This window comes from Myotis brandtii, unplaced genomic scaffold, assembly GCF_000412655.1.
Source record: "Myotis brandtii unplaced genomic scaffold, ASM41265v1 scaffold1204, whole genome shotgun sequence".
Taxonomy (NCBI): domain Eukaryota; kingdom Metazoa; phylum Chordata; class Mammalia; order Chiroptera; family Vespertilionidae; genus Myotis; species Myotis brandtii.
The window spans coordinates 788,715-812,689 of NW_005354186.1; the positions used below are offsets into that span (position 1 = coordinate 788,715).

Below are 23,975 nucleotides of genomic sequence, written 5' to 3' on the forward strand. Positions count from 1 at the left end.
GCTCTAACCAACTGAGCTACCCAGCCAGGGCCTTGCTTTTACTTTTTTTTTCTTTTTTTAAAAAAAATATTTTTATTGACTTCAGAGAGGAAGGGAGATGGAAAGAGAGATAGAGACATTAATGATGACAGAGAATCATTGATTGGCTGCCTCCTGCACATCCCCCACTGGGGATCCAGCCCGCAACTCGGGCATGTGCCCTGACCAGGAATCGAACCGTGACCTCCAGGTTATAGGTCGACTCTCAACCACTGAGCCTCTCCGGCGGGGCTGACTCTTGATTTTTCCACTACCCCATTCTGCCTGCTTTCAGGGGCTCCCCATGTCAGGGAAACACAGCCCCTGCTTTTGAGGAGCTCCTATTCTGATAGGGGTGGCCTTCACCATCTTTGGGCTATGCATAGTCCAAAGGGAGAGACACACAGACATGACAAGACCTGAGGGCCCCCAGAGCCACCCTCCTGACTCCTGTTCCAGCCACAGGGACAAATGGGCCAACAACAGGCATCCTTTGCAAGCCCAGGAGGTGCTTACCTCCCCTGCTTGCAGCTCATTTGGATCCAGGAGAGGTGGGGACGGGCCCGATTGGTAGGGAGGCAGTGGGGTCTTGTAGGAAGGTCCCAACCCAGGAGATCTGAGAGGACTAAGGCCCTTGTTTAACCTCTTTGGGCTGTTTTCCCACCTGAATCTAATCAAGCAATGAATTACTTGGTCCCTAGTCACTACCACCCCCCCCCCCCCCCCCCCCCCCCTATGGTGTCCCCAGGGCAGGGGAAATGGCTTGTCCCTAGTTTTCCCCGAGGTGGTTAAGAGTATGTGTCAGACAATCTGCCTTTGAATCCCAGCTCTGAGCCTGCAGAGTGAGGACCCCCCACCCTCAGCGGGCCCTGGGAGAGGAGGTTATCGGCCGAGGCGCAGGCCACCCACGCTAGTGGACACTCAGCGCCCCCACCCCCAGGTCTCCACCTGCAGGGCTTGGGAGGACTGAGTGAGACAGGGCTGTGGCCGCTTCGGTAGGTCTGCTGCTCAGAGATGCTGCTGTGTTAGTATTAGACCGGTGTGGACTCATGTGGGCTCAGCGGGCCCTGGGAGAGGAGGTTATCAGCCGAGGCGCAGGCCACCCACGCTAGTGGACACTCAGCCCTGGGTTCCAGTCTCGGCTCTGCCATTGATTAGGGCACAGGGGTCTGTGCCTTTGGGCCAGACACATTTTATTTATATGTTTCTTCATACAAAATCAGAATGTCATCCTGACCTCGCAGGACTTTGGGGAGGCTCACACCAGAGGACTTCTGCATCTCTCTGGGCCTCAGTCGATGCATCTGTAAAGTTGGGGCAATAAAGCTAGATGCTGGGCTGTGGTGAGGATGCCGGTAGAGAATGACATGGAGCATCGAGCGGGGGGTGGTGAATGCTGTGGAAAGGGGCTGTGATCTTGAGCACCAGTGAAGTCTGAGGCCCCAGGAAGCAGAGGGCGGGGACCAGGACCAGAACTGCTGTGAGGCCCCTGAGGCTGAGGGTTTGGCACAGGCCCAGGAATCTGGTGGCACGGTGTCCACTGGGGGAGCACTTCTAGATGAGCCCAGCATGGTGGGGCTTCCATGAAAAGGGGTGAATGGATGGAGTCCGGCCTGGGAGTCTGCAGCCCCTCCCTTGCCTGACCTTGGTAAGTCATCTGTCTAATGGAGGGGTGATGACTTGCCACCTGCTGACCTGCAGGGCTTCTGGGAAAATCCACTGAGACGGACACGTAGATGTGGGCAGGGCGGGGAGCTGGTGGCCCTTGGAAGGTGGGGAGGGAGACATCTGGCATGCCACCCTGGTTCTTCCTCAGGGGCAGCCCCAAGCATTGGTGGGGCCCGCACTGCAGTAATAGGACAATCAACCCAGCCTCGTAAAGGTCACCGTAAAGGTCACCGCCTAGTCACCAGCTGCTCCACTCCCTGGAAACATTAGTCACTATTATCTTTTGCTTAAAAATAACCTCATGCTCCCTCCTGATCCTGGGGCCCGAGTTTCCAGCTAAGCCTCAGTGCGCCCATTTTGTTCTTTGGCTGCCAATCTTCCAGGTTCCCGCCCCCCACTTTCCCGAGGGGTGCAGGTGCGGCTCGAGGTCAGTGTGATGACACCGAGCCCACCTAGAGCCCCCACCGGGAAGGATCCGCTGCTCTCCGCTAGAGCTTTACATACACGTTTTATTCACTCCGCCTCCCGCTGATCACCATCCCATTTTGCAGGGAGGTCTCCGAAGACTCGAGCTCCCCCTTCCCAGCACATGTGCTTTCTGAGCAGATTTAAAACCCCTTCCCAACGCCTCATTTTCTCCGTGTTGACAGCAGCCTTATGATCTGCAGGCATTTTAGGAGCCTGGCCTCACTTTTGCGAGGTTTGCAGTTCAGGTCTGCAGGTAACTGACCGGGAGGGAGTGAAGCCGAAGATCTCCCAGTGGCGGAGCTGGGGCTGTGCGGGGACCCGTGTTCCAGTCCCAGGACAGCCTGGGAGCGCATCTCACACCCACTTGACAGAGACCCCAAGAGAGCCCAGGCCCTGGTGGCACCTGTCTCTCCAGGCTAGTGAACTCTCAGGTCTTTGTCCCCAGGCTTTCGGTTCAAGGCATTTCCTGTGGGGCCTTGGAGAAAAGGGACTGCTCCTGGACATTGGAGCAGGTGCGCCCCCTACTGGCCCATGCTGGACCGCTGTGGGAAAGAGGCTTGGCCTGGAGGATCCTGGCTCATGGAACGCTGGCCCATCTCCGTGTGCTCCCAGGATGCTGAGGCCAGAGCTGAGGGCCCGAGTCAGGGCTTGCTCCTCCATCTTCTCTTTTCTTTTTCTTTCTTTCCTTTTTTAATCCTCACCCGAGGATATTTTCCCATTGAATTTTAGGGAGAGTGGAAGAGAGAGGGAAAGACAGAGAGAAACACATCAATTGGTTGCCTCCTGCATGAGCCCCGACCAGGGCCTGGGCTGGGGAGGAGCTTGCAACCTAGGTACAAGCCCTTGACTGGAATCGAACCGGGACCCTTCAGTCCTCAGGCCGACGCTTTATCCACTGAGCCAAATCGGCTAGGGCCGTCTTCTCTTTTCTATTAAAAAATGCCTAGGAGGCCCAGGATGAGCACCCAGACCCCAGAAAAGTAATGCTGACAACGACAGGCAATCAGTGAGCCTGTCGGATGCCTGACACGTTTCTTGAGCTTTTTTACACCTTCTCGTGTCCGCCTCACTTTACCGGGTGGCTGTTGTGTTGTCATCACCTCTGCTGTATAGACAAGGAAGTGGAGGTGGAGCTCCAGGGCCCATCGACATGCACCCATACCCACCCCCACCTACGCATCTGGGTTCAGAAATGGGGTTCTGGTGAACTTGGCCTTGGGGCCTCCACTCACCTGCCTGTCCCTTGGCCAGCAGGGGCGGAGAGGAGCCTGCTGTACGAGGATGTGCGCCAGGACGGGGCGCCCAGGGAGGCCGAGGACCTAGGCTGGAGCTCCAGCGAGTTTGAGAGCTACAGCGAGGACTCCGGAGAGGAGGCCAAGCCGGAGGCGGAGCCCGCCAGGCACCGAGTGTCCTTCCAGCCCAAGGTGAGCCGGAGGGGGCGTCTCTCACCCCGGCCAGGGCACTGGGACCCCCTCGGGGAGGGGACGATGCAGGTGGCGAGAGCCAGGCCTGAGACTCATAGCTGAGCAGTGATTCCCAGGAATGTGTGAGGGAGGAAGTGGCCCAGGGGCCCTGAAACAGAAGCTGACCTACGGGCCTTGCTGTTTGGTTGTGCAGAGCCCTGACCCTGGGGTGGGCATGGCTCATCCCTGCACAGGTGCTCTCCCACCCCGTGTCCGTGGCAGATCCTGGCATGGACCATGATGCTCCTGGGCTCAGATCTGGCTTCAGAATCCCCAGCACTGTGCTCCAGGCAGCCCGGCCAGCAGATCAGAGTGGGCACTTGGAGCAAATCATTGTGCTCTTCCTGCCCGACACTGGTCTGTGTCCTCGGACCAATCAGAGACCCACCCAGTCCTCTGCCTGGCGAGGGGAGCCAGCGGGGGCTGCTGTGGCCAAGACAGAGCTGCCTGGGCGGCTCCTTCCCTCGGCCTTTCCAAGCGCCACCCATGCATTGGTTCCTTCTGGTGTTCTACTGGAATGAGGTGCATCCTGCTGCTCTCGGGAGGGAGCCAGAGGCCGAGAGGAGGGTGGCCTGCCTGCTCCTCCTCTCCTGCGACAGTCTCTCTGCTCCCATTCCTTCTACAGATGCCCCCAGAAGGCAGGCTCAGGCCATGCTGAGATTTGGGATTTAGTGGGAGCAGCTTCTTACTCACTGACCGGAGGTGACTGGGTCCCTCTCAGGCTCCTTCGGAAAAGACACCAACAGGCAGGCGAGCTCAGCCTGGAGGCGGGCAGGGACAAGGCAGGGGGTCCCAGACCTGGGCTGGGATTGTGGGGGCCTCCAAGTCTTTCCTAGTGCCTTCTGCCCCTTTCTAAGTGTGGGGATCCCCGCAGAAAAGAAGGCTCCCCCAAGTCCTCAGGAAGCCTGGGAGTGAGCAGGTCTCGCCTGGTTTTGTGGCTGGGCCTCCGTGGGCTGGGCCGTGGAAAGTGTCCTTGACATGCTGCTAGCAAAACAGTTAGGCATCTGTGACACCTACTGTGTGCTTAGGACACATCTTAGGGTGTGGGCTGGGGTACACAGGACCAGGAAGACCCACCCAGGCTCTGGGAACCTTTGTGGTCTAGTTCAGTGGTCGGCAAACTCATTAGTCAACAGAGCCAAATGTCAACAGTACAACGATTGAAATTTCGTTTGAGAGCCAAATTTTTTAAACTTAAACTACATAGGTAGGTACATTGTTATTAACTTAATTAGGGTACTCCTAAGCTGGCCTTTGCTAAAAACGTCCTCAATCTGATTGAGGTACGTTCGCTGAGGTCGACCCCTTCCAACTCTCCCATCCACACTCGTCTTGTATACTTGTTTCGTCTATCTCCTTTCGTTCATCCTCTCTATATGTCCAAACCATCTCAACATACTTTCCTCAATCCTTGACACTACATCTTCTTTCACTCCACGACGTTCCCTAAAATTAACTTAATCAACTTTACTTAAAGTTTTAAGTCAACTTTGCACTGTATGTGCGTGCCCGCACGTGGTATTTTGTGGAAGAGCCACACTCAAGGGGCCAAAGAGCTGCATGTGGCTCACGAGCCGTGGTTTGCCGACCACTGGTCTAGGAGGAGATACCAAATATGAGATAATTTGTCAAGAATGAAGACAAAATGCCGTTCTGTAACCGTGAGCCCTTGCACCCATGGTGCCTGCCTGACACGGTGGGATCTGCTGGGGTTGGTCAGAGGGGGCTCAGAGAGAGGAGCTGGGAGCTGGGGTGCAGCAGCTGGGGAAGATGGAGAGGTGGCTTAGACCAAAGGGGTGGTCTGGCAAAAGCCAGAAACAGGTCGTTCCTGCTTCTGTCCTCAGAAGGGGCAGCGTGCACCACTTAAGAGAGAAAGGGGGCTTCCGTTATGAAGCCACCACGGCCCCTGGGCAGCCTCTCTGTAGGAGGGCAGGGTGGGCACATCTCAGCTGGCCCTGGGTTGTGGGAGCAAGTAGACTTGTTGCCTAGGCCAGCCCTTGTCCTCAGCCTCTGGCTGCCCCTCCTCATCCCCCATAGCCATGTCCCCAGCCCTTGCCCTCTTGCTGGGGCCTGGAAGGGTACAGCAGGCACCTCTCAGAGGACAGAGACATAGGGATGCTGAGTTGGGGCTCTCTGGTGGTGGCCTTCAGACCTGCATGGGCATCAGGATCACGTGGTAGCTGGTTGAATTCGCAGATGCCAGGGCTTCACCTGCTCAGGGTGTGGGTGTGGCAGGGCAAGCTGCCTTTTAACCAACGCTCTGCCCCCAGGGGGTGCCAGGGGCCAGGGAGCACTCAGAGTGCTGAGCTGGCCCTCCCTGGGGCCTGGCCTTATGGGCAGGGTCTCTGGCTGCTGCCATGAGCTCAGGTTCCTCATACCCTGAGGCTGGGGCTTTGGGCTCTTCCTCAGCAGACAATGTTCCTGGAATTTCTAACCCCGGGGACCTTTTCTCTGGCCATGGGCCAAGGCCCTCCTGCTGCCTGAACAGTAGGCTCCCAGGACAGGGGGTTGACGAGGGTCCTTCCTTCAGCACCCACCTCTGCCAGGGACCCCTGACCCCTGCCTGCGGTGCTCTGCCCTCCTGCGCTTCTCGGACGCACCTGCTCCTGAGCCTGGCGCTGCAGTGGCTGCATGCTTCGGGGCCACCACTGCTTGGCCGTGTGGTGTGGCTGCGAGGCGCTGGGCAGCAGAGATTTGGGGAAGTGCTGTGTCCTGTCCTTGGAGACCAGAGGGGCCTGGCACCCTGCCCTGCTGCCAGAGAGCTAGTGGACTTCCTCCTTCTCATGTCTCAAGAGGCCACTCTCGACGGGTGGATTTTTGCCAAAGGAAGTGACCGAAGGGTGTGCGGAGGGGCCTCCTTGGAAGCTGCCGACCCAGGTGTAAGCAGGAGCCTGGTCCTCTTATGCTGATCGTACCTGCTGGCTGCCTCCCATGGCCAGTGGCAGTTACTAATTTTTTTCCAGCTGTGGAGAGGGCTGCTTGAACTTTTCCACTTTCTGATTGTGACCTCTTCATACCGAGGTCACTGTGATCCAGTGGGTCAGGGGACGGGGCAGAAAAGCCAGCTCTGACCTGCTCGGATCTGGCCAGTTCCGCAGGAGACTCTCGATCCTGGGTCTTCTGACCCTTAGAGAATCGAGGCATCAGGTGGCCCACGTGGCCTTTATGGCTTTATTGCAGTGGTTCTCAACCTTCTGGCCCTTTAAATACAGTTCCTCGTGTTGTGGTGACCCCCAACCATAAAATTATTTTCGTTGCTACTTCATAACTGTAATGTTGCTACTGTTATGAATCGTAATGTAAGTATCTGATATGCAGGATGGTCTTACCAAAGGGGTCGCGACCCACAGGTTGAGAACCGCTGCTTTATTGTGTTAATCTTATTTGCAGATGGAACAGAACTCGGTACATACACCAGGCCCCCCAGTTTCTGGGGAGTCTGAGTAACTCACAGAAGGATCCCTGTCTGGTTACTTCTTTGTATAACAATCAGGAACCTTTACCTGGTGTGGTGCAGCTTACCAAGCAGTTTCATTTAGTTTTCCTAATACCCTAGTATTATGGGCATGAAGAATCTCATTTTGTTCATCAGAGAACCTAAGTGACCGAAGCTCAGAGAGGTTAGATGATGTGGTCAGGGTCACACAGCCAGTAAGTGGTAGAGCCACACTCATCACATACAATTTGAAAGAAAATATTTCCTCCCACCATCCATCTATCCATCTATCCATGCCACCATCCATGCCACCATCCATCCATCTATCCATCCATCCATCTATTCATCTATCCATCTATCCATCCATCCATCTATCCATCTATCCATCTATCCATCCATCCATCTATCCATCTATCCATCTATCCATCCATCCATCTATCCATCTATCCATCTATCCATCCATCCATCTATCCATCTATCCATCTATCCATCCATCCATCTATCCATCTATCCATCTATCCATCCATCCATCTATCCATCTATCCATCTATCCATCCATCCATCTATCCATCTATCCATCTATCCATCCATCCATCTATCCATCTATCCATCTATCCATCCATCCATCTATCCATCTATCCATCTATCCATCCATCCATCTATCCATCTATCCATCTGTCCATCCATCCATCCATCCATCCAGCTATTCAACAGATGGGGAGCACTTATTCGAATAAGAGAGTGATGATCTCTTCCATTTTTTGAGGAATCACCAAGCTCTCGATATATTGAATATATCATCTATGTGATCTCCTCAGCCACTCTGTGAAGTGGTTATTATCATGGCCAGTTTGCCTGTGGGGAAGCTGGAAGGCAGGTGGGGAGACTTTCCAGTGAGTAAGCGGGGCTGGTGATGTGAGTGCAGGCTCGTGCCTACAGAGCTCACACTTGATCTCCCTGCGTGTCCGCTGCTCTAAAGGACACTCTCTTGGTCTCCTGTGTACTTGACCAAATATCACCCTTGCTTATACACTTCATGCTTTGGATGTCTATCTGACCATCTGTCCATCCATCCATCTTCCAAGAGAGTATGTAAGCAGTCACCCATCCATCCTTCCATTCAGTACTCCCTCCCTCCCTCCCTCCCTCCCTCCTTCCCTCCTTCCCTCCCTCCTTCCCTCTCTTCCTCCCTCTACTTATCCACCCCTTCCCCCAGTGGTGTGCTAGAGCCAGCTTGGCCTTGCTCACAAGAACCCAAGAACCAATTGTATGTGTCTCTTTCCAAGTTTACATTCAGTGATTCAGGTTGGTAGCTTGAAATGGACTAGGGGGGAGCATTTACACCATGGAAATGCTACAAAGCAGAGCTCTTTTGCCCGGAGAACTGGTTGTTAATGTTTATCAGCACAGCACTATCATCTATCAGTCCATTCATCCTTTTATTTTTCCATTCATCTATTCATCCCTCCATCCTTTTGCCCTGCCATACAGTCACCTAACTAAATTTATCCATTTGCTCACCTATCCATTTATCTCTCCATCCATTCATCCATCCATCTATCTCTCCATGAGCCTGTCCATCTACCCATCTGCCTGTCTGTTTTGCATCCATCTGTCCAACCATCCCTCCATCCACTCACCCATCTTTCTGTGCATCTTCCTACTCATCCACATATCCCCTTGCCCACCTGTTCCGCCCATCCATCTACCTGCCATCCATCCATCCATCTCACAAAGTTGCCAAGAACCTCTTATGTCACAGGCCCCCGGGATGGGGAGATGACAAAGACACAGTCCTTGTCCTCCCAGCATTGCTCCCCTTCCCTGAGAGCTGCCTGGGCTACCCCCCTGCCACCTATCCTCCCCAGCAGCGGGGTTCCCTGCTGCAGAGACCGGCCCTGGCTGCCTGACACGTGGGGGTAGGGCGATGCTGGAGTCAGTCCAGGCAGGAGGCTGGCCAGACTGCTGCTGGGCCCTGGTCAAGCCCAGCCCCCAAATCCCGCCTGCTCTGCGTTGTCCATCCGCCACCTTACCTGAGTCTCCTTTTTCCTCTGTTGTCCCTGTTTTGTCTCCGCCCTGTCCTGCCTGCTCCTCTCACCTGCTCTCCTTCTGCCTGGCCGCTTGGGGGCTCCAGCTTTCTCCAGACCTGACTAGGCTAAAGGAGAGATACGCCAGGACTAAGAGAGACATCTTGGCTTTAAGAGTTGGGGGGAGAGACATGCAGGAGCTGAAGCACAAGTACGATTGTAAGGTATTGTTTGTCTGTCCCTCCCGAGTCCTGGGCTGCAGAGGGTGGGCCGAGCCCTGGGCTGCCCCCGAGACCCGGAACTGGCCACAGGGCGCACCTGTGCAGGAGCTGGTCAGCGCCTTAGTAGGCCTGTTTCTTCCCATGCTCTTACCTCTCATTTCCCCCCCACCCTCAAGCAACGCCTCACCGGTCTACAGGAGTTCCTGGGTGGGTTTTCCAACTTAGGGCCTTTGGAATCACCCGGGGAGCTTTGAAACATGCAGATTCCTGAGCTCCCCCCTTGAAGACTCGGAGCCTGCAGGTCTGGACCAAGGCCCTGCAGTCTGCATATTTAATAACCATGGTGGGGGGTTTGGGTTACATAGACATCCCTCCCCGTCCTGTGCAGAGAAATTCAGGGGACCTGCTTCTCAGATGGGACTCAGACTGCTGGATAATGATGCTGCTGACAGCAGTAGCTTCCATTCATTGATCAACTACCACGTGCTTTGGGCTTTGAAGGCCCGAAGGCCTGGGTTTGAATCCCCGTCCCACCACTTTCTCTCTGTGTGATCCTGGGCAGGTCTCTTGACCTCTCTGACCTCGGTTTCCTTGCCTAAGAAATGGGGGCATTAGCAGTACCAGCCCCTCGGGCGGATGTAAGGATGAGCTCAGGCGTGTTGGGTGCTCAGTGCTGCACTCAGCACACCCGGGCGCTCATGGGACGGTGGCAATATGACTGTGCGCCCGACTGTTCTGTCCCCAGGGCACCCTGCAGGCAGGTGGGTCACTGCTGTCACTGAGCGTTAGTGAGGACGGCGAGGGTCACACCAGCAGCAGCAGTGGAGCTGGGCTTCACCCTGGGTTCGTGCGGGTCAGAGCCTGCGCTCTCCAGCCCGTGGCACTGTCCCCCTCGAACCCGAGGCCTCCCCAGGGAGCACGTGGAGGACTAGAAGCCCAGACCAGCGTTTTTCCTGGCGCGGCCTCTGCACCGTGAGGGTGGGTGGGGTGGCAGGCTGACTCGGGGACACCTCTGGGGTGCTCACCTGCCCTTTTACTGCCCAGGAAAATGCCAGCAGAGAGGCTGCAGGGGGTTCCCTCAAAGACCACGTGGGGAGTTCCTAGGACAGCCCTGCGGATGGCGGTCTACGAGGCCGGGAACTGGGCTCCAGACAGGTTTCCCATCTGGGGGGCGGGGGTGACCCCCTCAGAGGAGGATGAGTGTCTTTGTGCAGTTTGGGGTCGACGGCTGTCCCTCTTGTTAGTCCTCACAGGTGTTTATGACCCGCCCCGCCCAAAAGGCCAAGCCCTGCTACCCTCACATTGTCCGTGTAGAGGCGAGGAGGGGCTGGGACGTCCCTTCCCCACCCACGGCTGGTTGTTTCTAGAAAGTTGGCCTTGTTCCTGAAAATCGCCACCCTGCCCCCAGCCTCAGCCCCCACTGGTTTACAGCAGGCCTTCCTCTCCCAGACCCCCCGGAGCGCCCGCCCCTTCTGCTGGGGCCCCAGGGGGTGTTCGGAGGAAGGAGGTCCTGAGAGCAGAGACCAGGCCCCCCCCTCACCCCATGAGTGCTCCCCAGCTGCAGCAGAGGGTCAGGAAGGATAGGGTGTTCCTAGGCAGGCACTGTCCATGATGACAGCCATGGGGTTATTTAAATTCAAAGGAATGAAAATGAAATATAACCTGGAGTTTGGGTCCTCAGTCACATCGGCCACTTTTCCAGTGTCCGAAAGTTACGTGGGGTTAGTGGCTGGCATGCTGGCAGCACAGAGAGGAGGCCTGTCCATCCCTGTAGAAGCTTCTCTCAGTGGCGCCGGCTGTGTGTCGGGAAGATGCCAGGGCTGGGCTGGGTGCGGAGGGGATGAAAGAATGAGTTAGGGGACAGCAGCTCTGTTTGCAGGCCAGGGCTCCCCCAGCGCCCAGGGTGCCCGCTTCCCCTCCTGGGCACGCCTCCTCCTGTGCCCGCGTTCTGCTTAGCTTGCTGCGCTGTTGTCCCAGGCCCTCCCCACCGAGGGGAAGCTGCGCCCTGCTCTGTGGCAACTTCAGCCTTCTCCCCTTTCCTGGACAGTGGCTCAGTAAGAAACCTGGCTCTTTGGGGGCACGGGACGGGGTTCCTCTCTGGGGTTCCGCAGATGGGATGGAGGTGTGTGCTCACCTCCTTGGGGTGGCCCCTTAAGTATCCCTGATGTTGTGCAGCTTGCTTTTCTGTCCAGCGTGCTTCCCCAGACCTGTCCGCGTGGTCCTCACCGCCCTGGTGAGTCTCAGCGAGAGCCTGAGGCTCACTGAGGTTAAGACGCGTCCAGAGTCACGTTGCTGGGTGTGGTGGAGTTGGGACTTGCAGCCAGGCTGGGACCCCAGGCCTCGAGCCTTCCCCCACGCGACACCTCCCCTCGATTTGATGGGAGTAGGTGCTGTATAATTTGTCCCAAAGGGGAAAAATCGAGTTAGGACCTCCCCTTGCCCATAAAGAGGGTTCCCCTAGGGAGCTCCTCCTTCTCATCCTGTCCCAGGAGGTCTCAAGCGGTCTCGGGGTGCCCTGCCCCACTGTCCCTCTTGGCCTCTGCTGCCACCTCCCTGGGAGGGCACGGGCCCCGGGGTCTTGATGTTTGTCGTCCTGGCCTGGAGGCCTGGGAGGAGCTGGTGGCCCTTGGTGGCCGGCGGCCCAGGGCCTCCCTCCGCTTCTCTGATGAGCCTCTGCCTTTGCCCAGATGACCCAGTTCATGAAGGCCGCCAGGAGCGGGACCAAGGACGGGCTGGAGAAGACGAGGATCGCCGTCCTGCGTAAAGTGTCCTTCCTGCACAGGAAAGACGTCCTCGGTGAGGCCCGTGGGCCGGCCTGGGGAGGGTTGGTGCCCAGCCCTGTGGCAGCAGGGACTGGTGGGCGAGGTCACTGGTGTCTGGGCTCCTCTGGCGGTGGGTCTTGGGGACTGAACCCCAAGTGTCAGGCCGCTGTCCCAGCCTATTTCCTATTTCTCTTGGAGGCGTGGCCTCCTCTTCCAGGGGAGGTGGGGCCTCTCCCTTTAGCGTCCCTGCCCTTGCTCTTGCCCTTGGCCTTCCGTGCTGTCTAGCTCACCTGGCCTCGCCTTTGAGTTCTGTTTATTCCTTCCTTTATCAGCCACCCATCTCCCCACCAGCCAGCATTTAGTGAACACCTGCTAAGTGCCGTGCCCCGGGCTGGGTGCAGGGGCACCACGATGCATAGAACAGCATTTCCTCCAGGAGCTCCTGGTGCAGCGGGGGAGACAGGCCTGTAGACAGGAAATGACGGCATGGTGGGGTGCCATGGCGCGGGGTGGGGAAAACGGGCATGGAATGTGGGATTGAAGGTCAGGGAAGGGCTGAGAGCAGGAGAGGGAGACCCAGGTTGGTCAGCAGGGGGTAGGGGAGGGGAACGGGTGCTCCGGGCGCAGAAGGGAGCCCGTGCAAAGGCCGGGAGGCGGGGACGTAGGCGATGTCCCAGAAATGATTTTCGTGAGAATTCACGTTTATCGAGTATTCGTTGCGTGCCAGGCGCTCATAAGAGCTTTACAGCTCCTCACTGAATCCTAATAAACACCAGGCAGCTACAGAGGCTGTCCTGTTCCCGTTCAGAGAGGAGGGAGCCGGCGCAGCGTGCTTCAGTGACTTGCCTGGGGACACACAGGCACAGGAGGGATGGAGGAGGCTCCTTCCTCTGGCTGGAGTGAGGGTGGGGGAGAGAGCGGGGCCAGGTCAGCTGTGTAGGCCAGGGAGACCGGAGGCTCTGCGCCCTCTTTTATTTCACCCTCTCTGTGCCTCAGTTTGCTCATCCGGGCAATGGGCTAGGATGGCATCTGTCTCAGGGGCTGTGGTAAGGATGCATGGAAAGAGCCTGGCTCAGCCCCCAGTTCCTGTGTGGCAGGAGTTATTGTCAGTGTGTGTGTGTGGGGGGGTGGGGGTGGGGGGGTTGGCGGCACTAAGTGGAGTGTCTGGTGTCTGGTGCCAGGACCGAATCTCTCTGTCCTGGGTTCAGATCCCAGCTCTGCTGCCTCCTGGCCATGTGACCCTGCACAGTTAATCCCAACAGTGCATGCGCGGATGCAGCACTAAACCTGTGAGGGTGCCCTGGCCCCCGGTGTGGAAGGCGACAGGCCCGAACGCAGTGGAGTGGCCCGGAGAAAGAGCAGGGTGGACAGGCGCGCTGGCTGGGAGCAGTTCCTGGTCACTCTCCCCACCCCCAGGCCAGCCAGGCGGCCAGCGGGCTCTCCCCAGGCCCTCCCCACCCGGCCCAGAGCCTTTCCTAAAGTGACCCTCCCACCAGAGGCGTTATTAATAGCTGTGGCAGAGCTCGAATCACCGGCCAAGAATGTTACCCAGCGCTGCATGGGGGAAGAGGAAGCCGCAGGGCCGGAGGCTGGGGTGGGTGCGGAGTGATCGCCCCGGTGCCATGTGGGCCGGGAAGGAGGGCCTTCACCACCCCCACCCCCACGCTGTGGTTCGTTGTCCCTCCTCCTCCTCCTCTTCCGTCTCCTGCTCAGGTAAGGGCCCACCTGAGTGTCCCTGCTCCGTTGGCCCCGGGAGTCACTGCCACTTCTTTCTTCCCAGCTTCCCCGGGGCACCCACTTCCTGCTGCCCACGGCCGCTGCCATGGGGCGTCAGAGCCCTGAGCAGCCAGGGTCCCGTCTCCCGTGTCCACTTCTCTCTCGTAGGGGCCAGGCTCCAAGGCCAGACCCTTGCCCTCCGCCAGCCTCCCCTTCTCTCTGCCTGAGCCTGTCTCCCCGGCCCTCCATCTGGGACCCACGCCCACCCATGCCCACGGTGCCCTGAGGACGCCAGCTGAACTTTTCCCCTTTGGCGTCTTTGCATATTTTTTTGAAAGATGAAAACACAAAGCCAAACAGCTCGTTCTTTGGGGGTCTTTCTTCTCCCTTTCAGGTGTCCAGAAGAAAACTATTTTTAGTGCCTGGTGATGGGCTCCCAGGCGGCCGGGCCTCGCCAGGCCAGAAGCCGGCGGGTCTGAGCAGGGACAGGGACTCTGGCGAGTGGATGCTGCTGTTTCCTCCCTTGCTCATGGTTATTTAGGGACAGGCTATTGCAGGGGAGTGTGGCCGAGGATGTGGCCACTGGGCTCTGACCCTGTGTGGCCCCAGGCGCCACTCAGCCCCCAGGACCCCGGGCCAGGGTGGTTCCCGGCTCCTGGAGCCTGAGCAGGGCGTGTTGTCCTGGCCTTGCTGTGTCACCAACCTGCCTGACTTTCCAGGTGACTCGGAGGACGAGGACATGGGGCTCCTGGAGGTCAGCGTCACGGACATCAAGCCCCCAGCCCCGGAGCTGGGCCCCATGCCCGATGGCCTGAGCCCTCAGCAGGTCTGTGGGAGGAGCGGGGGGTGGGAGTCTTCAGGGGAAGGAATGTTGGGGTCCCAGCTTATTACCTGGGGCCACAAGGTCTGCATCTTGAAGGGGAAGTGATGGTCGGGGGCTCTTGGCTGAACCCCAGCTGGGGCCTTTTGGGTTCTCTTCCCAACCAGCTGCACAGACTTTCCAAACTGGGCCCCGAGGGTCCCACGCTGTGGTCCCTGGCAGTGGGGTCCCCCCCCCCCCCCCCAACCTGGAGCCTTGCTACCCACGCCCACGGCAACCAGAGCAGCTCCGACTTACCTGTTTCAAATGAAGGTGCTGTTTGATGAAAGGGACTAAATTTAAAAAGGGCTGAGACGCACTGAACTAATCTGGCTCCGAGAGAACTGAGCGAGGTGCCCAGTCCCACCCTCCGTCCACCTGTTATCAGGCTGGGGTCTCAGAGTCACACGGCTTCCCCTCCGAGCCGGCTCCTCGGCCGTGTCTTCCTTCTCCCAGTGTCACGCCGAGCCGGGCGGCTTTGCTCGGGGACCTGGGCGGTCAGATCGATTCCCTCCCCATCTGGGTTTTCCCAGCCACGGACCAGCGTGAGAGACCTGCTTCCCTCTGGTTGTGAGGACACCAGGCAAGACGTGTTAGGGGCCCCAAGCTCAGTGAAGGGATCTGTCACCTTTTTGGGTGGCAGAGAACCCGGATGTCTGGCCTCTTAAAATCAGGGAGATGGGACCACACCTCTCGTCTTGGGAGGCCATCCGCCTGCTTCCTTCATTTCTGTTACCCTGGCCCCTGAACGCATTGGGAAGGTGACCCCGCTCCCCTGCCCCAGTGCAGGGAGCCACTGTCCGAGCAGGTGGAGCCGGCGAGACCCCGGGCTTCAGCTCGTAGCCCAGGGCTCCCCTTCCTGGTGTCGGCTGGTCTCTCGGCCCCGGAGCCTGTGATTTCCTGGGCCAGGGAAGACCAGTTACTCTAGGCCGGTGGCTTTCGACCAGGTGATTTTGTGCCCCAGGGGACATTTGGCAAGGTCTGCTTGTCACAACTGGGAGATGCTACTGCAATCTAGGGGTAAGGGCCAGGGATGCTGCTAGGCATCTTACAGTGCACACGACGGTCCACACAGTCACCTGGCCTTAAATGTCAATGCGGTTAAGAACTCTGCTCTGGGAACAGCTTGGGCACCTGGGGGTTGTCCAGGGCCCCCGCCCCATTCTGCAGACTGGGGAGTACGGGTGTTTCTCTGGGGAGCACAGGTGTTTCTCTGGGGGTGGGGGGCAGGGGCCCTGGAAGGAATTGCCGGGCCTCCAGGCCCAAGCTCAGTGAAGGGATCTGTCACCTTTTTGGGTGGCAGAGAACCCGGATGTCTGGCCTCTTAAAATCAGGGAGATGGGACCACACCTCTCGTCTTGGGAGGCCATCCGCCTGCTTCCTTCATTTCTGTTACCCTGGCCCCTGAACGCATTGGGAAGGTGACCCCGCTCCCCTGCCCCAGTGCAGGGAGCCACTGTCCGAGCAGGTGGAGCCGGCGAGACCCCGGGCTTCAGCTCGTAGCCCAGGGCTCCCCTTCCTGGTGTCGGCTGGTCTCTCGGCCCCGGAGCCTGTGATTTCCTGGGCCAGGGAAGACCAGCTACTCTAGGCCTGTGGCTTTCGACCAGGTGATTTTGTGCCCTAGGGGACATTTGGCAAGGTCTGCTTGTCACAACTGGGAGATGCTACTGGAATCTAGGGGGTAAGGGCCAGGGATGCTGCTAAGCATCTTACAGTGCACAGGACGGTCCACACAGTCACCTGGTCTTAAATGTCAATGCGGTTGAGAACTCTGCTCTGGGAACAGCTTGGGCACCTGGGGGTCGTCCAGGGCCCCCGCCCCATTCTGCAGACTGGGGAGCACGGGTATTTCTCTGGGGAGCACAGGTGTTTCTCTGGGGGTGAGGGGCAGGGGCCCTGGAAGGAATTGCCGGGCCTCCAGGCCCATTGGTTCCAGGGAGGGATGGGTCCCTTAGTTGTCAGCTCCTCTGGGCACTGGGGCTTCTTTTCCCGTCACCTGGGTTCTGCGCACAGTAGGTGCTGCTCTGTGCCATGGTTGGTGCAGGCGCTGACTGAGTTCTCGGCCCGAGCAGGTGGTCCGGAGGCACATCCTGGGCTCCATCGTGCAGAGCGAAGGCAGCTACGTGGAGTCTTTGAAACGGGTCCTCCAGGTACGACGCTGGGGCCCCTGGGAGAGGGAGGGGGGGCCCCGCAGGGACACCTGGCAGGGAGTGTAAGGGGAGGGGGCCAAAGGCCAGAACTTTTGTGGGGACAGCGGACCTCCAAATGGGAGACATTAAGAATTCCAGATGCCTTGGTGTTCACGGGGGGCCTGCGTTTTCTGAAATAAAGTTGGGGTTCTGTGGAATGAGGGCTGTTCGGGAGAGTCCAGGGCACGGGGTCCTTTTCGTGCTTGAAAGGGACTGTGTCTTCCTCGCCCGCCTCTCTGGGAGCCCCTGGGATAGGGCTGTGCCTTCCCATTGGCTTGGAGCCCCCAAGTCGGGGAGTAGGAGGCAGGCTCTCTCGCCATCAGATGCCCAGGGATTGCTAGATGGTCATGTGACTCGGTCCAGGTGTATCCACCTGGTCTGTCGTTTGCATTCCTGAAACGGTGAATCTGCTGGGGTGTTGTGGGCTCTCGGAGTGAGGCCAACAGGGAAGGGTGTTGTCGGGGTGGGAGCCACACAGGGGAGCCCGGTCCCCAGACCTCAGGCAGGTAGAGATGTGCTGGGGTCCAACCCCAGCAGGTCCAGGGGTCCCCAAAGGTGTGGACGGAGTCGGCGAAGAAGGAATGACATGGAGACAGCCTTCAGTTGATCAGCAGCCTAGTCAGGACCTCTAGCCAGGATCTCCTGCCAAAGTTCTGGTCGGAGTTCTGGTTAGGAACTGATCAGGATCTGATGTTTATTGTCTTGTTACATCTATATTTATACCAGCCGATTTTAATCCTGTCAATTTCTATTACAAAGGTTAGGGCGTTCATGGAGATCCTCCTAGAAGACAGGTGAGGGGGGAGGAGGGAGGGATACCTGCTCCCCGACAGGAAGGCCCAGCCTGGCCTGCCGAGTTCTCCTTGGCCTTGGCCGGCTCACCCTGCCCTCCCGCCCCACAGGATTACCGCAACCCTCTGGTGGAGATGGAGCCCAAGGCGCTGAGCCTCCGCAAGTGCCAGGTGGTGTTCTTCCGCGTGAAGGAGATCCTGCACTGCCACTCCATGTTCCAGATCGCCCTGTCCTCCCGCGTGGCCGAGTGGGACGCCTCCGAGAAGATCGGGGACCTCTTCGTGGCTTCGGTAGGTGTCCCCAGACTCTCTCCCTGGCCCACCCACCCAGGGAGAGCCACAGCCTGTCTGGCCCTGTGGTCATGTGGGCCAGCCTCCTGCCTCTGCCTGCTCCCCCGTCCGAGTCAGTGGGGTCACAGGGTGGCGGGGCCTGAATCTGCCCTGTGGTCCAAGCCGGGGTCGGCATGGCACCTTCCAGTGCCCAGTGTGGCCTTGGAGATGGCTGCCGGCGTGGTGCTGGGGGCCTCCAGGGGCCCGGCCGCTGGGGGCAGCCACCGGGGGTCTGAAGGTCCCCTGCCGGTCGGCATGGCACCTTCCAGTGCCTGGTGTGGCCTTGGAGATGGCTGCCGGCATGGTGCTGGGGGCCTCCAGGGGCCCGGCCACTGGGGGCAGCCACCGGGGGTCTGAAGGTCCCCTGCCGGGCACTCCCGGGTGACCACTGTTGGTGATGCTTAAACAGACCACGCCTTGGCCCCCGGAGGATGTCCCAGGGCGTCGGGGCCTCCTCAGCATGGATCACACTCCAGAGACCTGGCCTGGCCTCCGCTCGGCTTGGCCATGTCCGGCAGCTCTAGGGCCCTCTCAGACCCAGGTCCCCTCTGGAATGAGGGGTGTGCCAGAAACCCCTGGGCCCCAGAGAGACCCAAGGAGCTAAGGAGGGTGAAGTCGGTGGAACCCCACTCTGTTGCGTCTTAGATATTTGGGTTCTGCTAAAAGAGAAAGGATTGTTTAAAACCTGAGTGCTCAGCAGATCCGACACCTGGCCAGTGTGTCCCAGGAGTTTGGAGTCAGGAGCAGCCCCTGGGGGGTGAAGGGCCGGGGGGATCTTATTTTCTGGGGGTGTCACACCTTCACCAGTGGGCAGGGCTGCCGTGCTAGGGCAGGAGCACCAGGCTGTCCTTGTCCCCGCCTCTCCTCCCTGCGACCTCGGGTCTCCTCCCCTCCCTGGGTGACAGGTGTCCTGACCTCAGACTAGCTGAGATCCTCCAGGTGTCGTCAGAGCAGTTGAGGTGGCAGTGAGGGTGGGCGGGGTGTGACCCTCCCGTGCCACTCCCATGCCCGTTCCAGTTCTCCAAGTCCATGGTGCTCGACGTGTACAGCGACTACGTGAACAACTTCACCAACGCCATGTCCATCATCAAGAAGGCCTGTCTCACCAAGCCCGCCTTCCTCGAGTTCCTCAAGGTGGGCCTGGCGGTGGTCCACAGCTCCCTCAATGGGCGCTGGCGGCGGTGGGGCGGGAGGGCTTCTCAGGAGGGGAGACTTTGGCGCAGCTTCAGGTAGCACATTGCTTTGGGGAGGGACACCTCTTTCCTTTGGGGCTCCCACAGTCCCATGGGAAGACAGGGGTTCCTCCTGCCCCCCAGCAGGAGGGATAGGATGAGTGACAGTTAGCCTCTTGGGATCCTGGCTTTGCCAGGCGGAAGAGGAGGCCTGTGACCTCTTGGGGATGGGTGAGATGATGGTGGGTCTGCCGTGGGGAGACCCAGCAGTGCCGGGGCCTGTACCTCTGGCGGGCTGGGCAGGGTGCCTCCAGGTAGAGCTCAGGGTGTCGCTGGGCTGTCCTTTTTCTTATTTAAAAAAATAGATTTTTATTAATTTCAGAGAGGAAGGGAGAGGGAGAGAGGGATAGAAACATCAATGATGAGAGAGACTCACTGATCGGGTGCCCCCTGCATACCCTCTACTGGGGACGGAGCCCACAGCCTGGGCATGTGCCCTGACCAGGAATCGAACCACAATCCCTTCCTTATTTGTAAAAGGGCGAGGAGAATTTCTCAAAGGGGTGTCTTGGGGTTCATGTGGGAGATTAGAGGTAAAAGGACCAAAGGCCTCATGTAGCTGTGGCCAGGCTCCCCCAGATTTCTTTGGGTGCTCAGTCAGGCGAGTCAGAGCGAGGCCCTACCTGCAGGGAGCATGGTGCCCGGTGGAGGGTGCAGGTGAGCCAGGAGCCGGGCCTCAGCTGAGGAACCCAATGCCCTGGTCCAAGAGGGCGTCTGCCATGGGTCCTGGGGGTACGACGGGATTATAACAGGTGGAGATGGAAGAGTGTAACAGGTGCAGGGTGGGGGCAAAGGTCAGAGGCAGGAGGATGGCGTCAGGTGAGCGCGTCTGGTTGGATCCCGGGAGCACTGCTGCTGGGGAGGCCCAGAGGCAGTCCTGTTCAGTGTGGGCGGCCCTGGACCTGCGGGACAGTGTGTTTCAGGCAGTGGGAGCTGCTGCGGAGCTTTGGGCCAGGGCAGGGGGACGTGGAGGCCAGTGGAGAGGCTGTGGCAGCAGCCTGGGTTACCAGGGACGAGGGCCAGGATCTAGATGACAGGTGTGTAGATGGAGTGGTGGGAACAGATGCAAGAGAGAGGACAGTAAGACCCCCGTGCCCTCCCCTCGTCCTGGCCAGGCCCGGCTGCTTTCGTTTCAGTGGTTCTCAACCTTCTGGCCCTTTAAATACAGTTCCTCATGTTGTGACCCAACCATAAAATTATTTTCGTTGCTACTTCATAACTGTAATGTTGCTACTGTTATGAATCGTAATGTAAATATCTGATATGCAGGATGGTCTTAGGCGACCCCTGTGAAAGGGTCGTTCGACTGCCAAAGGGGTCGCGACTCACAGGTTGAGAACCGCTGGTTTAAGTGGAGGGAATGGTTGTCTTGGCTATTGTAGAGGTACGACCACTGCAATAAATTGCTGAATTTCCCAATTATGCTGTTAGTCCAGAGACCTTAACATGACCGCTCTAGCTTCTCCAGGCTGAGGGGCTGTGTGGGGACCCCGTGGTGGCTGGGAGCCCTGGCCGAGGGACCAGAGACCCCCCCTGGCTCTTCTCTCAGGCCCGAGGCTGAGCAGAGTCCTGGGCCCGGGGAGAGGAGCCCATCCCGGGCGGCGTCTGCAGCCGGGGGCGCGGGGGCCTCGCTGCAGAGGGTCAGCGAATGACCCCACCTCGTCTTCAACAGCGGCGGCAGGTGTGTAGCCCCGACCGCGTCACGCTCTACGGGCTGATGGTGAAGCCCATCCAGAGGTTCCCGCAGTTCATCCTCCTGCTTCAGGTACCACCGGGGCTCTGCAGCCACCTGCCTGCATGGTGCGCGCCTGGTGGGTGGGGGCTCTCATCTGTCCTCTGCAGTCCCTGCATCTGCTGTGGACTGTGGGCGGGGCCTCTCCCCCTCCCCCGCCCGCCTGGCCCCTCCTACTTCACTCCTGGAGTGGAGCTGATCAGATTGGGAGCGTATTTCCCACCTCCCCATGTGGAATGCCGAGTGGCTGGTGGTGGGTGAGCCCAGGATTCTGGAAGGGAATGAAGGCATGTGGAACCCAGGACCTGTGGGCTCTAGGCAGGGAGGGGACGCTCAGGGAATGTGCTGACCTGGGCCACTTCAGGCTTCACAGGAAGCAAGAGGCCCCCTCCCCGCGTGTTCCTGCCCCACCCCATGCCCAGGGCCCGAGACCTTGGGGCATCTCTGTCATGGGTGAGCCTCGGCCCAGCTGGGAAGGAGGCTGCCAGCCCAGGGCCCAGCAGCGTCCTCCTTTCTGTCCTCAGAGCCGCCAGCTGGGGAGTGGCTGTCAGCATCGGTGAATCAGGGATGGGTCCACATGCTTGTTATTTTTTCATTCATTCGCTGTTCCTTGAGCCATGCTCTATGCCAAGTCCCACCTGTCCTGGCTGCAAGCTGAGCCTTTCAGACGGGTCTCCAGGGTCTCCGTAGGGGTGTGGAGGCTGAGGCTCTGACCCCAGCCAGGGGGGTCTGCTAGGGTGGGGTTCTCAGCCCTGGCTCTCTCGGCCCTGGCAGGACATGCTGAAGAACACCCCCAGGGGCCACCCGGACAGGCTCTCGCTGCAGCTGGCCCTCACGGAGCTGGAGACGCTGGCCGAGAAGCTCAATGAGCAGAAGCGGCTCGCTGACCAGGTGGCCGAGATCCAGCAGCTGACCAAGAGCGTCAGCGACCGCAGCAGCCTCAACAAGGTGAGTGTGGGGTGGGGATGGGGGGCGCCCCACCTTCGAGCATGCCCTCACCTGTTCTGCAGCCTTGATCACCTCTCTGCTGCCTGCCTCGTGGCCACCACCAGGTGGCAGTGTTCTCGGAGGGAGGGGCTTCCTGGCTTCTCTCTGTGCCCACAGACCTTACCTGGAGGATTAGTCTCACTGCACCCCCACATTCATTACTGTTCGTGTTACTCTAGGATAAAAGCTCATTTTGTTCATTCATGGAATTGCCGGTAAAGATATGGGAAATGGTAGCCTAATACTGTGCTTGAGCAAGTGGGCTCTGGAGTCAGAGTTCGGGGTTTGGATCCTGATTTTGCTACTGGTGTTCACTGTGTGGCCTCAGGGGAATCACACAACCTCTCTGAACCTCACTTGCTCCCACTGAAAGGAGAATTCAAAGGTGCCTGACCCCCAGGGGCAAATGAGGGAGTCAGAAAAACAGCAGGCCCAGAGTCCTTAATACAAAGGACTTAATACAAATAACATTATCAGTGATTTTTTAAAGAAGAAGAAAGATGAAAAGTCCATGCTAGGTTTTGGGGTTGCAACTTAGGAATATTCTATCCCACCCCCCGCAAAAAAATCTTGAAGAACTTTCAAATAAGCCTGTAGAGACCCCTGTTTTTAAAATACAAAGCCAGCCCGGCCGGTGTGGGTCAGGAGGTCATGGTTCGATTCCTGGTCAGGGCACATGCCCGGGTTGTGGGCTTGATCCCCAGTAGGGGGCGTGCAGGAGGCAGCCAATCAATGATGTTTCTCATCACTGATGTTTCTACCCCTCTCTCCCTCTCCCTTCCTCTCTGAAATCAATAAAAACATATAAAAATACAAAGATGTTTCTCACTGATGTTTCTACCCCTCTCTCCCTCTCCCTTCCTCTCTGAAATCAATAAAAACATATAAAAATACAAAGCCAGTACAAAAAAAGTCACCTCCTAGAGCCACCTGTTGGTCGATGTCAGTCCTCTGTGTCCGAGTGGCATGTGACCTCAGCTGCCTGCAAGACCCCAGATCTGCACCCCAGCCTTCACCTTCCTTCACTTACCGGAGGGTGGAAGTCGGCCCAGATGGTTCAGGGTGAGGCGACCCCGCCCCGGGGCACAGTGGCGGGAACGTGGGTCGTTCTTTGGGGAAGTGACTTTGTGCTGGGTCATGGGGAGATGTCCAGATCTTTTTTGGGGAAAACTGGGAGCCTTCTGGCTCTGTGGGCCCGAAAGCAGAACTAAGGCCGGTGACTAAGGCCCAGTGAGATTTCAGCCACATGGTGAAAGCCCTAATAGTACAGGAAGGGTTGTTAGGAAAACAGCCTTTTCCAGGCGGACCGCGACCTTACAGTGTATAGTACTCTCTAACCCACATTTTAAAAAAAAATCTTTACCACAGCTTGAGTGACCGGGCTGGAACAAGACAACCTGCAGGGTCCCTTGCAATTCTGAGCGTCAGGGGTCCTACATCTTGAGACTCTCCCACCAAATTCAGGCTGCACATGTGTTTTTGGACCCACGCAGTAGTTAAAAAAAAAGGAATTAGTTGCCAACATTTGAAAATGGAGAGATATCCCGTAAAATTCAGATTTGACGGTCTTCCTGAAGGATTGGAAGAGCTAGGAAACCTGTTGGTGTTGGGCAAGGAACTTCCTACATGGTAACAGTCACCTGAGCTGTGGCTTCCCACTCCCCTCAGCCCCTCCCCACGTCTTCCCAGTGAGGTCCCTGCTGGCCCCACAGGCATCTGGGTTTGCTTCACCTATTCCAGGAGGAAAGAGATGGGGGGAAAGATGGGTAGAAGACAGAGCCTCCTCCTGGGGGGACGTCCCCATCCATGATTGATCAAGGTGGGCATGAAGGCTGGGCGTCATCCCCTGCCCGCTCCCTGCCTCTAGGCAGGACAACACCCTTATAGCTAGTAACACCCAAGCCTTCTATCTTGGGATGTCTCTTGAGAAAAAGACTTCAGCCCAGCCGTGGCCACCTGTGCTGGTGGTGAATGGGCTTTGCCCTTTGGAGTATCTTCTTCTGTCCTCTGCTTTAGCTCCTTTTCTGTAACCGGCAGGGTTTTTCTTGCCTCTGCTCACACACCTGTGCAGCCGCC

General features: G+C 58.1%; 1 protein-coding gene across 1 annotated transcript in view; it reads left to right on the forward strand.

Moving 5' to 3' along the window:
* ARHGEF10L (Rho guanine nucleotide exchange factor (GEF) 10-like) overlaps positions 1-23,975 on the forward strand; it is a 103,353-nt gene that overhangs the window by 24,374 nt on the left and 55,004 nt on the right. The window contains exons 7-15 of the mRNA XM_005858738.2: positions 3,409-3,578; positions 9,188-9,304; positions 11,989-12,097; positions 14,499-14,605; positions 16,711-16,788; positions 17,730-17,909; positions 18,966-19,082; positions 20,853-20,945; positions 21,687-21,860. Coding sequence (XP_005858800.1) covers positions 3,409-3,578; positions 9,188-9,304; positions 11,989-12,097; positions 14,499-14,605; positions 16,711-16,788; positions 17,730-17,909; positions 18,966-19,082; positions 20,853-20,945; positions 21,687-21,860 — 1,145 coding nt within the window. The remainder of the gene's footprint in view (positions 1-3,408; positions 3,579-9,187; positions 9,305-11,988; positions 12,098-14,498; positions 14,606-16,710; positions 16,789-17,729; positions 17,910-18,965; positions 19,083-20,852; positions 20,946-21,686; positions 21,861-23,975) is intronic.